The sequence below is a fragment of the Saccopteryx bilineata genome, chromosome 2 (assembly GCF_036850765.1).
Source record: "Saccopteryx bilineata isolate mSacBil1 chromosome 2, mSacBil1_pri_phased_curated, whole genome shotgun sequence".
Classification (NCBI taxonomy): Eukaryota; Metazoa; Chordata; class Mammalia; order Chiroptera; family Emballonuridae; genus Saccopteryx; species Saccopteryx bilineata.
Window position 1 is genome coordinate 136,207,001 of NC_089491.1, and position 16,004 is coordinate 136,223,004.

Consider the following 16,004-nt stretch of genomic DNA (forward strand, 5'->3'; position numbering starts at 1 on the left):
AAACTGTATCCAGGATTACAATGGGTATAACCTGAGACTCTGAAGGCCTCTTTTACCAACTAATCTCCCTGGGGGCAGGGTGTTTTCTCAGCTTCAGTAGGGGGAGGTGTATCTCAGATCTCCATGGAGACCTGAGTTACTGCCCCTCCTCCCCACTTCTTGTTTTCAGCTGTGTCTTGTTGAGCTGATTGGAGCTGGAGAGATGTCTGGAGATCTCTGATCCAGAAGCAATTCAGCTCTATTTTGTGAAAGGTTCAGTCCCTCCCCCAGCTATGGCCACCTCCAGCACAGATGAGTCAGCTTTTTTAGGTTGTCTCCTTCATTCCTTTGCCCCTCACAGTCTGTCCCTTTCTCTTTCCTTTCCACTTGGGAGATAAGCTGGTCTTTTCAACACACCTCGCTCCCTGGTTGCCAGGTACGTGGCTGTGAGCATTAGTTTCTGCTCTTTTCCCTTAAGTGAGATCCCCTCTGGGCTCTCAGCCTCACCTCCCCCCCCATTCCTGTAAGCAGGGGAGATTCAGGCGCTCCCTACCAGTTTTGTTGTGGCTTCTTCTTTGCTCCTTGGTTTTTGAGAGTTGTTCTTGTAGTTCAGAGTTGGTTTTTCATGCTGATTTTTCCTATATTGATTTGTATTCCAGTTTGGTGGTGAGAGCTGGGCATCTGTGCATCCGCCTACTCTGCTGCCATCTTTATCCGGCCGATTAGAATTCTTAAAACTTAGTTCCATTTGATAGCTTATTGTTATTCAAAAAGCATAAAAAGTTACACAGTAGAAGATTTTTATCCTTCCTCATCCCCAATCTTCCCATCTTTCCATCTCTGCACAGCCACAGGCAGTCACTGTTACTGAGGTATTTTTATATCTTTACAGAGTTTCTGTGTGCAGTAGTGTAGAATATGGTATAGGTAATTTTTATATTATGAAATATTTCAACTAAATATGCCCTGGCTGAACTTCCCATGTGAAAGCCATCAATTTAGACAGGGGTTCAGTTTGATGGTTTTTTATAACTCTATATACATCTTAAAATTTCTTAAAATTAACTCTGTGACAACTCTTAGTTTTATGGCTACAGTAGTTTCCTTAGAAACTGTATATGTGAGAAAGACAGATGTTACTTAAAAAATGTGCTTTTATATTTTTATGTCTTAGACTGCAGAAGGCTTCCTGTTTGTGGTTGAATGTGAATGAGAGAAAATTCTCTTCGTTGTGAATGAGAGAAAATTCTCTTCAGTTATAAGTCAGTTTCCAAAACACTTCATTATGATCAGGTATTCAAAATAGCACATTTTCCACACTATGTGTAGTTTTTTTGTTTTGGGAGGGGGGGTTTTGAACATACAGATTTCAAGGCTCTCTTTCTGAACCCTTTCTCGGTGGGCTGTGGGATTAGGCTCAGCTAAGTGAGAACTATGGGTGGGACAGACAGACAGGTGGCATGAGGGTGGATGGTCGTTACTGACATTTGTCCCCTTCCTTGTCTTCAGTAGCTTACCTCATTCTCCTGAACCTCAGCGTTCTCATATGTAAAAAGTGGAAATGATGATTATACCTTCTCTCAGGATGGAAAGACTAAACTGTCATATCTGAGAGTGTCTGAAAAACATTAGCTGCCCTTCTCTGTTTCCTCCAAGAGAGCATTATAAGTTCAGTATGAGTCATTATTACTAAGTTACTGTGCGTTGCACAATAGCTTTTGATCAAAGCTCTGGCAAAAAACTCCAAAATGTATCTTTTATTTAACTAGCTGGGTAATTGCTTTAAGTCCCCTTCACTGAACACTTAATTTAAACTAGTTAACCAAAAACTATAGTACTGAAAACAATCCAACAGAATGAATATGCTAGCACCTGTGGTATTTCTAATTTTAAAAATCACATAGCCAAAAGATTTCATCTTAAATAACTCCCATTAATTTCAGCCTGTCTCCCCACTCCCACCCCCAATTTGGAAATTTGAATAGATAAGGAAACCATAGACAATGAGCTAAATAACAAGGAAAGATATTCTGAGCCTGCATTCAGAAGGAATGAGAATTGAATGAATCATGCAGCTGGTTACAGCTGGGGCACAAAAGCAGGGTACTCCCTGATCATTCTCTTTCTCTCTCTCTCTCTTTTGTATTTTTCTGAAGTGGGAAGTGGGGAGGCAGACAGACAAGACACCCACACACTCCCGACCAGGATCCACCTGGCATGCCCACTAGGGAGCGATGCTCTGCCCATCTGGGTTGTTGTTCTGTGGCAACTGTAGCCATTCTAGCACTTGAGGTGAAGGCCTTGGAGCCATCCTCAGTGTCCAGGTCAACTTTTTCTCCAATGGAGCCTTGGCTGTGGGAGGGGAATAGAGAGATAGAAAGTAGAAGGAGAAGGGTGGAGAAACAGATGGGTGCTTCTCCTGTGTGCCCTGGCTGGGAATTGAACCTGGGACTTCAACATTCCAGGCCGATGCTCTACCACTGAGCAAACCAGCCAGGGCCATTCTGTCTTCTAATTATAAATAAAGAACATCACACACAGCAAGATAATCAACGGTATGGGTAGCACTGAAATTCCAAACAGGGACATGGAGTCTTGTCCCACTAGGCACTGACTTTGCATTTCAGAGGCCATTCCAGAGACTCACCGACTGCTCAGGAGGCCTTTGGGATCCCCATCATGCAGGATCTAGTCCCAGCTTTTCAGATTCAGAAACCTGCTTGCTCTAAAGCAGAATTCTAGGCATAGACTTGTATTACCCAATCACACAATAGACAGATGTATAAGTCAGATTGCTAGCTTTTTTTGATATGAGGTATCTAACTGCCAAGCAATTCAGGCTGTTTGTATCGTCTGGTCCATCTGTTCTGTCTTCTACAGCAATGTCTCCTTGGGTAATAAAGGAGGTCAGAAAAGGGGTGGTCACAGGAAGAACATCTCATGAAAATTAGAATGTCTGCCAAGTTTTGAGATGTGCAGAGACAGTGAGGAAGAGATTTTAGGTTGAGAGAGAGAGTCTAGGGAATCAAGGACAATTGGCTGGATTGGCCAGGGAATTGAGTTTGTAGAGACGGAATAATGAATTCCAGCTGCTGAGAACATGGAGCAAAGGCACAGACCTAGGAATGCTCTGGTATTGGGACAGGCGCAGTGGGAAGTGGTGTCCTAGGCTGGATTTTGTTTTTCAGTAGTATGGTGTTTTTTAACAGTATGCTAAGTCTCTAAGTTACCCCATAAAATTGCAGCTTTTTTGTGACTTCCACATGATACTCTAATATAATCACTTTATTTTTAAATCAAGAATAAAGTTTAAAGTATCACAATATGATTTAGAAGTATATATGAATTAGGAGATGTTAACAAGAGTAAAAAGAAACAGAATATTGGTGGTTAGGTGTTTGTGTGTGATTGGTGTGTGTGTCCAGTTAATGGTTTTGAGTGTGTGTATTTTGTTTCCATCTACAAGTGTGACCCCGCTTTTAATTTTAAATTAATGTCACACAGCTAGTGGATGATTCTTTTAGATTAACTCAAAGCGATTTTGACAAAAGAAAGTATCCTATGTCTGTATAAGGAAATGTAGAAAAATTAGGATATACTGATTTTAAATGAACGTCTACTTTATTAATAGGCTAGTGTGACTGGACAAAGCTTATTTGACTTCTTTTTCTTTTTTTTTTCTTTTTCTGAAGTTGGAAACAGGGAGGCAGTCAGACAGACTCCCACATGCGCCCGATGGGGATCCACCCGGCATGCCCACCAGGGGGCGATGCTCTGCCCATCTTGGGGCATTGCTCTGCCGCAATCAGAGCCATACTAGCACCTGAGACAGAGGCCACAGAGCCATCCTCAGCACCCGGGCCAACTTTGCTCCAATGGAGCCTGGCTGCGGGAGGGGAAGAGAGAGACAGAGAGGAAGGAGAGGGGGAGGGGTGGAGAAGCAGATGGGTGCTTCTCCTGTGTGCCCTGGCCGAAATCGAACCCAGGACTCCTGCATGCCAGGCCGACGCTCTACCACTGAGCCAACCTGCCAGGGCTTATTTGACTTCTTACATCCAAAAGATATTGCCACAGTAAAGGAACAACAGTCTTCGTCTGATATTTCACCAAGAGAGAAGCTAACAGATGCCAAACGTAAGTGCTCACTTCAGCGTGCTTACATTGTATGAAAATATAATTATTTCTTAAAAGTACAGCTATACAGTGTTTTGAAAAGTTAGCTAATTATGGTTTTATCAAAAGGAGAATTATGTAGTAAATTTCACAATCAACCTGAATTTAAAAACACATAACTATATAATTTCTGTATTTATACACATATGCAAATAAATATATTCATATGAAGATGCTTTGAGAAAAATGTGATTGCTTCATATTTGTTATTATATGCTAATAAAATCTTTGGGATAAAAAAATTACTGAAGTTTTAGGCCCTGGCTGGTTGGCTCAGTGGTAGAGCATCAGCCCAATGTATGGATGTCCCAGGTTCGTTTCCCAGTCAGGGCACACAGGAGAAGTACCCATCTGCTTTTCTGCCGCTCCCCCTCTCACTTCTCTCTCTCCCTACCTCTTTACCCCTCCTGCAGCCGGACTTAATTGGAGCAAGATCTGCGGATGGCTCCATGGCCTCTACCTCAGGTACTAAGAAGAGTTTGGTTGCTGAGCAACAGAGCAGTGTCCCAGATGAGCAGAGCATCGCCCCCTAGTGGGCTTGCCAGGTGGATCCCAGTCAGGGTGCATGCGGGAATCTGTCTCTGCCTCCCCTTCTCTCACTGATTTAAAAACAAATTCTAAAGTTTTAATTATTCAGATGTAGGCCAAAAGAGAATTATTCTCTTATATGGGTCAGGTCTATTCAGTATGAAACACTGTATATAATTTTCTTGGGAGTTGTAGCTATTGTTTTATTAGTGCCAAGTAATTATTTATAATGGAAAAGTAATGATGCTTTATGCCATTGATTACTATTATAATCGAGGGTTATTTTTTTATTTAATCATGTGATTTCATTTACATTATCTTTATGCCCTAGTCCTCTCCTCGCTCTCCTCTATGCTCTAGTCCTTGGGGGAGCAAACAAAGGTAAGTTGCAAGTTTGTGAGTTATCAAAAATACAATTGCTTGACAAATATAGTTTTGGTATGTTTCATTTCCTGGCTTCCTGTACAATGATACTGTTTTAAATAGCCTTTTCTCTTATTTAACTTATAAAAAATGTAATAAATGATCAGAAAAATATTAGAAAATAAATTTCAAAATCATTTGAAAATATTCTTTTCTACCTATTCTCTTGCCTCCATCTGCTATGAAAGCTCGTTTGCAAGTTCACAGTAATTTCTCTACTGGAAGGACTTGTGTGAGCTCTGGCTCAAGATGTTCCTTTTTCTGTCAGATAAAGAGTTGTAAAATCTTGGTCAAAGAAGAGCTTGAGCAAGCACTTACCCAACTCAAAGAGAAAAGGTACCAACATTTTGAAGTGTCAGGTGATTTACGGCATGGATAGAAAAATTTATTTTATTTATTTATTTTTTATTTATTTATTTATTTATTTATTTATTTATTTATTTATTCTTCTTCTGAAGCTGGAAACAGGGAGAGACAGTCAGACAGACTCCCGCATGCGCCCGACCGGGATCCACTGGCACACCCACCATGGGACAACGCTCTGCCCACCAGGGGGTGATGCTCTGCCCATCCTGGGCGTTGCCATGTTGCGACCAGAGCCACTCTAGCACCTGAGGCAGAGGCCACAGAGCCATCCCCAGCGCCCGGGCCATCTTTGCTCCAATGGAGCTTTGGCTGCAGGAGGGGAAGAGAGAGACAGAGAGGAAAGCGCGGCGGAGGGGTGGAGAAGCAAATGGGCGCTTCTCCTGTGTGCCCTGGCCAGGAATCGAACCCGGGTCCTCCGCACGTTAGGCCGACGCTCTACCGCTGAGCCAACCGGCCAGGGCAAAAATTAATGTTCAGCCCTGGCTGGTTGGCTCAGTGGTAGAGCATCGGCCTGGTGTGCAGGAGTCCCAGGTTCGATTCCCAGCCAGGGCACACAGGAGAAGCACCCATCTGTTTCTCCACCCCTCCCCCTCTCCTTCCTCTCTCTCTCTTCCCCTCCTGCAGCCAAGGCTCCATTGGAGCAAAGTTGGCCCGGGCGCTGAGGATGGCTCTGTGGCCTCTGCCTCAGGTGCTAGAATGCGGCAGAGCAACGCCTCAGATGGGCAGAGCATCGCCCCCTGGTGGGCATGCCGAGTGGATCCCGGTTGGGCACATGCGGGAGTCTGTCTGACTGCCTCCCCGTTTCAAACCTCAGAAAAATACAAAAAAGAAAAAAGAAAAGAAAATTAATGTCCTAAATAAAATATGTATGAAAATAATGCATTATTTGCTCCATAAAACACACCTGACCATAAGACAGAGCTAGGGTTTTTTTTTTTCCCCCAGAGACAGAGGGGGGAGGGGGATAGATAGGAACAGACAGACAGGAACGGAGAGAGATGAGAAGCATCAATCATCAGTTTTTTGTTGCGACACCTTAGTTGTTCATTGATTGCTTTCTCATATGTGCCTTGACCTTCAGCACACTGAGTGACCCCTTGCTCAAGCCAGTGACCTGAGTCCAAGCTGGTGAGCTTTTCTCAAACCAGATGAGCCCGTGCTCAGGCTGGTGACCTTGGGGTCTCGAACCTGGGTCTTCTGCATCCCAGTCCAACTCTCTATCCACTGCGCCACTGCCTGGTCATGCAGACACAGCTAGGGTTTTAAAAAGGAAAATAAGAAAATCATATTCTGGTGTATTAAAATATTTAATAAAATACTGTATCTTTTGCTCCATAAGACACATGGGCATTTCCCCCTCCACTTTTGGGGGGAAATAGTGAATCTTATGGAGTGAAAAATATGGTAATAAAGTAAGTGATTAAGGCAAATAATTGAAGCCAAAATCACCTAAGAAAATATCTTTCAAATTTATCAAGTAATCACATATTTTTTGCCCAAGATTTTAATGGTGCAGTTGAAATCAAATGGGAAGAGATGGAAACAAAACGTTAAGAAATCCCATTACTATTATTAAAATATAAAATTTAGGTCTTAAAAAATACTATAATAATACAAGAGCCTGATTTGATTAATTTTGGTGAATGTTTAAGATGTTACAGGTATAGTTTTAATTTTTATGTCATGTGGTTCTTTGGTAAAAATCCTTTTTTTTTTTTTTTTTTTGTATTTTTCTGAAGCTGGAAACGGGGAGAGACAATCAGACAGACTCCCGCATGCACCCGACCAGGATCCACCCGGCATGCCCACCAGGGGCAACGCTCTGCCCACCAGGGGGCTATGCTCTGCCCCTCTGGGGCGTCGCTCTGCCGCGACCAGAGCCACTCTAGCGCCTGGGGCAGAGGCCAAGGAGCCATCCCCAGCGACCGGGCCATCTTTGCTCCAATGGAGCCTTGGCTGCGGGAGGGGAAGAGAGAGACAGAGAGGAAGGGAGGGGGGAGAGTGGAGAAGCAAAAGGCGCTTCTCCTATGTGCCCTGGCCGGGAATCGAACCCGGGTCCCCCACACGCCAGGCCGACGCTCTACTGCTGAGCCAACCGGTCAGGGCCTTTGGTAAATATTTCTAATTCTGTTTTCCTGTGATTTTTTAATAGACTTGCTTTGCAGATATTTACATTTTGAATTAATTTAACACTCATCTATTTTGCTTACTTACTACATTTCAGGGACTGTAAAATCTCATGATGTTTTGCCTAAGAACATATTAACCTATCAGATAGAGAATTCCCTATGCAAATTTTAATGTGAGATTTGCTTTGACATCTTTCAAAAGGATATTTATAAATATAGCCGCAAGATTCAGTTTACTTACAAGTTTTGGTCAGAGACTTTTTGGCAACCACCCAAGGTGATAATTACTAATACTCATTTATTAAGCTCTTACCCTGTGCCAGATACTGTGCTAAGATTTTTTAGTCCCTGTGAAGACACTGTCCTTACCTCTGTTTTAGAATCAAGGAGGAGGGACTTGGATGGGTTCAGTAACATACAGAAAGTGAAATAGGCAAATTCATTCTCAAACCTAAACCTTCTACTCATGAAACAAAGGCAGAATGAGTCAGCAGTCCTAAGGGTGGGTCTGTTTGTAGACCACCAGTGGCTTCCCTCTTTCTTGCCCTTGGCTCGCAGCTGGCTGTCTGAGTCTGGTGTACAGACTCCTCAGGGTTGAACTCATAGCTGAGCTGGTGGTGAAGAGGCTGAAGGATCAAACTTTGGCTCTCCCACTTGCTAGCTGTGTGATCATGAACAAGTTTCTTAGTCCATCTGAGCCTCAGTTTCCTCATCTGTAAAACAAGGATATTTTCAGGGCTGTATGGTTCAGTGGAGTGGCTAAATGAATAGATTCTGGAGCCAAACTGTTCAGATTTGAATCCTGACTTGTGATGAACTGTGTGACTTAAGATAAATTACTAGATCTTTCTGGGTCTCACTCTCCTTAGCTGTAAAATGAAAATAATGATAGAGCCATCCACACAAGGTTGTTATCAGGAATAAATGAGTTAATATGTGTTATGTGCTTAGCATGGTTCCTTGCTTGGTAACATTTGATAAGTGTTGTATAAGCCATTATGAATACTATTAGAAACAATGCACCTAAAATTAGGACAGTGCAGAGCAGATGTTAAGTACCACTATTGTCATTACTTCAGGGTTCCTGCTCTGTCTTCCTCAGATTAATCTTATATTGGGGCATGGCCATATATGGAAATACTCTACAAGGGCAGGAATATTCCTTCTGTGTGGATGGTCCACGGAGTCATACTCCGTGTAGACCCTGGACTGTTCCTTGGGACTTAACTACAGATGAACTAATATTGTGTTGAGTAGATACAACCACAGTTGACTCACACAGTGATCTGTATGAGAGAGAAGCATGGTAGCCAATGCAACTACCTCAACATGGCTGAGAACTCTGTGGTGTTTGGTGCAAGTTATAAATTGAGTAGGAGCTAAAATTATCAAGTTTTGTAAGTGTTTTAAAGATGGCCATATTGTCTTTCCTTCTGGAACAGAAGTGTTTCCACGTGGACTTGTTTAGTACTAGGATTTTAGCCATCTTCATCTTGGTGCATGGCTAGTGCCCAGTGTAGCCATTTTGCTTCTGTAAAACCTGATTTCATCCTCCACCCCCTGCCCTACCATCTTACTCTTTGCTTCCTAAACCTCGCAACCTCATAGGTTTGATCTCAACCTCTGGTCTTGCTGAGAAGCATTGCTTGAGACTCTTCTCTCAAGCATGGGATTCTCAGGGAGCATAAGAGAAGGAAAGAGCAGAGGAAGAAGGGATGCCCCGGGCAGCAGTGCCCAAGACTGCGGCTGAAGTTCTATTGCTGGAGATTTCTTTCCCACTTGCATTTTCTCACAGCTTCTATCAAACTCTTGTTTCTAAAACGGTCCCTATATATTGGCTATACTTTAAGGGAAAGTGGTAACAATAAGCCTGAGATTGTTACCTGACATAGTAATCTCTAATTAAATAGATTTTGGTCAGTCAGCAATTATTTAGTCCCTACTACGTGCCAGGTACCATACCTAGTGTGAAGGATACATTGGAAATAGGCAGACAAGTCACTGTGCTGGTGAACCTCATAGGACAAGAGACAACCATTCAACAAGTAAATTATTAAACACTACAAGTAAATTAATAAATATTTTACATAGTAGAAAGTACAGTGAAGTCAATAAAACGGGACAATGACGACAGAAACTAGGGAGAAATAGTTACTTTGGAATACTCAGAATCTCCCACATGACATTTGATCTGAGACCTGGATTATGATGAGGGGTCAGGTAGCACAAATTTAGGGGAAGAAATTCCTGACAGGAAGGCAAATGGAAAGGTCTTGAGATAGGAATACTTGGTATTTTGGGGGACTCATCGAAGATCAGTACAACTAGGTCCTAGATGCCATTGTGTGTTAGGGAGGGAGGCAACTGGGACCAGCTTTGTAGCTGACGTGGGCTAGGGGCAGTGGTATGCTGGTTACTGTTTAATAACAAGCTTTCTGAGTGTAGTTCTCATAGGAATGTTGTTAATATTATCCGTTACAGTAATAACTAATATGAAAATGAAATCATGAGACATGTTGTTGGATCTTCACTCATTTTTCAGTGATATAAACGACTTGCTGAAAATGATGATAGTTTTTTTTTTAATTTATTTTTTTAAATAATTTTATTTTTTTAATGGGGCGACATCCATAAATCAGGATACATATATTCAAAGATAACATGTCCAGGTTATCTTCTTGTTCAATTATGTTGCATACCCATCACCCAAAGTCAGATTGTCCTCTGTCACCTTCTATCTAGTTTTCTTTGTGCCCCTCCCCCTCCCCCTTTCCCTCTTCCTCTCTCCCCTCCCCCTGTAACCACCACACTCTTATCAATGTCTCTTAGTCTCACTTTTATGTCCCACCTACGTATGGAATAATGCAGTTCCTGTTTTTTTCTGATTTACTTATTTCACTTCGTATAATGTTATCAAGATCGCACCATTTTGCTGTAAATGATCCGATGTCATCATTTCTTATGGCTGAGTAGTATTCCATATAGTGTATATGTGCCACATCTTCTTTATCCAGTCATCTATTGACGGGCTTTTTGGTTGTTTCCATGTCCTGGCCACTGTGAACAATGCTGCAATGAACATGGGGCTGCATGTGTCTTTACATATCTATGTTTCTGAGTTTTTGGGGTATATATCCAGTAGAGGGATTGCTGGGTCATAAGGTAGTTCTATTTTCAGTTTTTTGAGGAACCACCATACTTTCTTCCATAATGGTTGTACTACTTTACATTCCCACCAACAGTGGATGAGGGTTCCTTTTTCTCCACAGCCTCTCTAACATTTGCTATTACCTGTCTTGTTAATAATAGCCAATCTAACAGGTGTTAGGTGGTATCTCATTGCAGTTTTGATTTGCATTTCTCGAATAACTAAAGAAGATGAGCATCTTTTCATATATCTGTTGGCCATTTGTATTTCTTCCTGGGAGAAGTGTCTGTTCATGTCCTCTTCCCATTTTTTTTATTGGATTGTTTGTTTGTTTGTTGTTGAGTTTTATGAGTTCTTTGTATATTTTGGATATTAGTCCCTTATCTGAGCTGTTGTTTGAAAATATCATTTCCCATTTAGTTGGCTGTCTGTTTATTTTGTTATCAGTTTCTCTTGCTGAGCAAAAACTTCTTAGTCAGATGTAGTCCCATTCATTAATTTTTGCCTTCACTTCTCTTGCCTTTGGAGTCAAATTCATAAAATGCTCTTTAAAGCCCAGGTCCATGAGTTGAGTACCTATGTCTTCTTCTATGTACTTAATTGTTTCAGGTCTTATGTTTAGATCTTTGATCCATTTTGAGTTAATTTTAGTACAGGGGGACAAACTGTAGTCCAGTTTCATTCTTTTGCATGTGGCTTTCCAGTTTTCCCAGCACCATTTATTGAAGAGGCTTTCTTTTCTCCATTGTGTGTTGTTGGCCCCTTTATCAAAAATTATTTGACTATATATATGTGGTTTTATTTCTGGGTTTTCTATTCTGTTCCATTGGTCTGAGTGTCTATTTTTCTGCCAATACCATGCTGTTTTGATTGTCGTGGCCCTATAATATAGTTTAAAGTCAGGTATTGTAATGCCCCAGCTTCATTCTTTTTCTTTAGGATTGCTTTGGCTATTCGGAGTTTTTTATAGTTCCATATGAATCTGATGATTTTTTGCTCCATTTCTTTAAAAAATATCATTGGAATTTTGATGGGAATTGCATTAAATTTGTATATTGCTTTAGGTAATATGGCCATCTAATTATATTTATTGTTTCTAACCAAGAACAAGGAATATTCTTCCATCTCATTATATCTTTTTCGATTTCCCTTAACAATGGTTTATAGTTTTCATTATATAGGTCCTTTACATTCTTTGTTATGTTTATTCCTAGGTATTTTATTTTTGTTGTTGCAATCGTGAAGGGGATTATTCTTTTGAGTTCATTCTCAAATGTTTCATTGTCGGCATGTAGAAAGGCTATGGACTTTTGTATGTTAATTTTGTAACCTTACTATATTGGCTTATTGTTTCTAATAGTTTTTTTGTGGATTCTTTGGGGTTTTCGATGTATAGGATCATATCATCTGCAAAAAGTGATACTTTTACTTCTTCTTTTCCGATATGGATGCCTTTTATTTCTTTGTCCTGTCTGATTGCTCTGGCTAGAACCTCTAGTACCACATTAAATAAGAGTGGAGAGAGTGGACAACCCTGTCTTGTTCCTGATTTAAGGGGGAAAGCCTTCAGTTTTGTGCCATTTAATATGATGTTATCTGATGGTTTATCACAGGGGTCCCCAAACTTTTTACACAGGGGGCCAGTTCACTGTCCCTCAGATCGTTGGAGGGCCAGACAATAAAAAAAACGATTAACAAATCCCTATGCACACTGCACATATCTTATTTTAAAGTAAAAATACAAAGCGGGAACAATACAATATTTAAAATAAAGAACAAGTAAATTTAAATCAACAAACTGACCAGTTTTTCAATGGGAACTATGCTCCTCTCACTGACCACCAATGAAAGAGGTGCCCCTTCCAGAAGTGCGGCTGGAGCTGGATAAATGCCCTCAGGGGGCCACATGCGGCCCACTGGCCGTAGTTTGGGGACCTCTGGTTTATCATATATGGTCTTTATCATGTTGAGATATTTTTCTTCTATACCCATTTTGTTGAGAGTCTTAAACATAAAATTGTGTTGTATTTTATCAAAAGCCTTTTCCACATCTATTTATAAGATCATGTGGTTTTTGTTCTTTGTTTTGTTGATATGGTGTATTACGTTAACCATTTTACGTATGTTGAACCATCCTTGAGATTCTGGGATGAATCCCACTTGATCATGATGTATTATTTTTTAAATATGTTGTTGTATTCGATTTGCTAGTATTTTGTTTAGTATTTTAGCATCTGTATTCTTTAGAGATGTTGGTCTGTAGTTTTCTTTTTTTGTGCCATCCTTGCCTGGTTTTGGTATGAGGGTTATGTTGGCCTCATAAAATGTGTTTGGAAGTATTGCTTCTTCTTCAATTTTTTGGAAGACTTTCAGTAGAATAGTAACCAAGTCTTCTTTGAATGTTTGATAAAATTCACTGGTATAGCCATCTGGGCCTGGACTTTTATTTTGGGGCAGGTTTTTAATGGTTTTTTCTATTTCTTCTCTACTAATAGGTCTGTTTAGGCTTTCTGCTTCTTCTTGACTCAGTCTAGGAAGGTTGTATTGTTCTAGAAATTTATCCATTTCTTCTAGGTTGTTGAATTTAGTGGCATAAAGTTTTTCATAGTATTCTACAATAATTCTTTGTATATCTACGGTGTCCGTGGTGATTTTTCCTCTTTCATTTTGGATTTTGTTTATATGAGTTCTTTCTCTTTTTTCCTTGGTAAGTCTTACCAAGGGTTTGTCAATTTTGTTGATCTTTTCAAAGAACCAGCTCCTTGTTCTATTAATTTTTTCTATAGTTTTTCTGTTCTCTATTTCATTTATTTCTGCTCTGATTTTTATTATCTCCTTTCTTTGGCTGGTTTTGGGTGGTCTTTGTTCTTCTTTTTCTAGTTTCTTAAGGTGGGAAGTTAAGTGGTTCACTTGGGCTCTCTCTTGTTTGTTCATATATGCCTGAAGTGATATGAACTTCCCTCTTATCACTGCTTTTGCTGCATCCCATAGATTCTGATATGTTGTATTGTCATTTTCATTAGTCTGTATATATCTTTTGATCTCTGCACTTATTTCTTCTTTGACCCATTCATTTTTTAAAAGTATGTTGTTTAGTTTCCACATTTTTGTGGGATTTTTTTCCTCTTTTTTGTAGTTGAATTCTAGTTTCAAGGCTTTCTGATCAGAAAATATGCTTGGTACAACTTCAGTTTTCCTGAATTTGCTGATGTTGTTTTTGTGGCCCAACATATGGTCAATTCTTGAGAATGATCCATGTACACTGGAGAAAAATGTATACTCAGTCACTTTGGGATGAAATGTCCTGTAGATGTCTATCATATCCAGGTGCTCTAGTGTTTTGTTTAAGGCCACTATATCTTTGTTGATTCTCTGTTTGGATGACTGATATAGAGCCGTCAGCGGTGTATTGAGGTTTCCAAGTATGATTGTATTTTTATCAGTTTTTGTCTTAAGGTCAATAAGTAGCTGTCTTATATATTTTGGTGCTCCTTGGTTTGGTGCATATATATTAAGAATTGTTATGTCTTATTGATTCAGTGTCCCCTTAGCCATTATGAAATGGCCATTTTTGTCTCTGAGTACTTTTGTTGTCTTGTAGTCAGCATTATCAGATATGAGTATTGCTACACCTGCCTTTTTTTGGATGTTATTTGCTTGGAGTATTGTTTTCCAGCCTTTCACTTTGAATTTGTTTTTATCCTTGTTACTTAGATGAGTTTCTTTTTTTCTTTTTTTCTTTTTTTTTTGTATTTTTCTGAAGCTAGAAACGGGGAGAGACAGACAGATTCCTGCATGTGCCTGACTGGGATCCACCTGGCACGCCCACCAGGGGGCGACGCTCTGCCCACCAGAGGGCAATGCTCTGCCCCTCCGGGGCATCGCTCTGTTGCGACCAGAGCCACTCTAGCACCTGGGGCAGAGGCCAAGGAGCCATCCCCAGCACCTGGGTCATTTTTGCTCCAATGGAGCCTCAGCTGCGGGAGGGGAAGAGAGAGACAGAGAGGAAGGACACAAAGAAGCAGATGGGCGCTTCTCCTGTGTGCCCTGGCTGGGAATTGAACCCGGGACTTCTGCACACCAAGCCGACACTCTATCACTGAGCCAACTGGCCAGGGCCCTTAGATGAATTTCTTGTAGGCAGCATACAGTTGGATTTTCTTTTTTAATCCATTCTGCTACTCTGTGCCTTTTTATTGGTGAGTTTAATCTGTTTACATTTAGTGTAATTATTGACACTTGTGAGTTCCCTATTGCCATTTTATATCTTGCTTTCTGTTAGTTTTGTGTCTTGTTTGATCCTTCTCTTTCGTTTTTCTATCTTTTGTTTTTATTTGGTTGTATTCCATACATCTTTCCTCTGTTGCTATCTTTTTTATCTCATGTCCTTCTGTGGTGATTTTTTCAATGGTGGTTACCTTTGAGTAATAAAAAGGGTCCCTACCCTGTTCATTGTAGCGAACTATTTTGTGAGTACTTTTGCACTCCATCGTCCTTTGCTACTGTTCATCTCCATCTTCTCCCCCTCTTTCTTTTTGTTGTTGTCACAGTTTAAATTTGGTTTTATTGTGTTCTTCTTGGAGCTTTTACTTGTGGCTCTGTTTTTTTTTGTTGTTCTTTGTATCTGATTGGAGAATCCCCTTTAGTAATTCCTGGAGTGGGGGTTTTCTGATGATAAATTCCCTCATCTTTTCTGTATCTGTGAATGTTTTTATTTCTCCTTCATATTTGAAGGATAGCTTTGATGGGTATAGTATTTGTGGTTGAAAGTTCCTCTCTTTCAGGACTTTAAATATTGGGGTCCACTCTCTTCTAGCTTGTAGAGTTTCTGTTGAGAAATCTGATGATAATCTAATGGGCCTTCCTTTATATGTTGTATTCTTCTTTTCCCTGGCTGCCTTGAGAATTTTTTCTTTGCCGTTGGTTTGTGCCAATTTCATTATGATGTTCCTTGGAGTAGGTTTGTTGGGGTTAAGAAAACTCGGAGTTCTGTTTGCTTCTTGAATTTGAGGCTTTAGTTCTTTCCACAGGCTTGGGAAGTTCTCATCTATTATTTGTTTGAGTATGTTCTCCATTCCATTTTCTCTCTCTTCTCCCTCTGATATACCTATTATTCTTATGTTATTCTTTTTGATGGAGTCAGATAATTCTTGTAGGGCTATCTCATTTTTTTAAATTTTTGAGTCTCTTTCTTCTTCTCTCTGTTGTGCCTCAAGTTGCTTGTCTTCTATTTCACTAATCCTCTCTTCTATCTGGCC

General features: G+C 40.5%; 1 protein-coding gene and 1 non-coding gene across 2 annotated transcripts in view; one reads left to right on the forward strand and one right to left on the reverse strand.

The window, feature by feature from the left end:
- The window catches only part of BMAL2 (basic helix-loop-helix ARNT like 2), a 71,059-nt gene that overhangs the window by 32,914 nt on the left and 22,141 nt on the right, over window positions 1-16,004 (forward strand). Inside the window, 5 exon segments of the mRNA XM_066254391.1 lie at window positions 1,154-1,210; window positions 1,243-1,272; window positions 3,611-3,616; window positions 4,002-4,113; window positions 5,292-5,439. Coding sequence (XP_066110488.1) covers window positions 1,154-1,210; window positions 1,243-1,272; window positions 3,611-3,616; window positions 4,002-4,113; window positions 5,292-5,439 — 353 coding nt within the window.
- TRNAV-AAC (transfer RNA valine (anticodon AAC)) lies at window positions 5,855-5,930 on the reverse strand. Its single transcript has one exon. It is a non-coding gene; the product is annotated as a tRNA-Val (tRNA).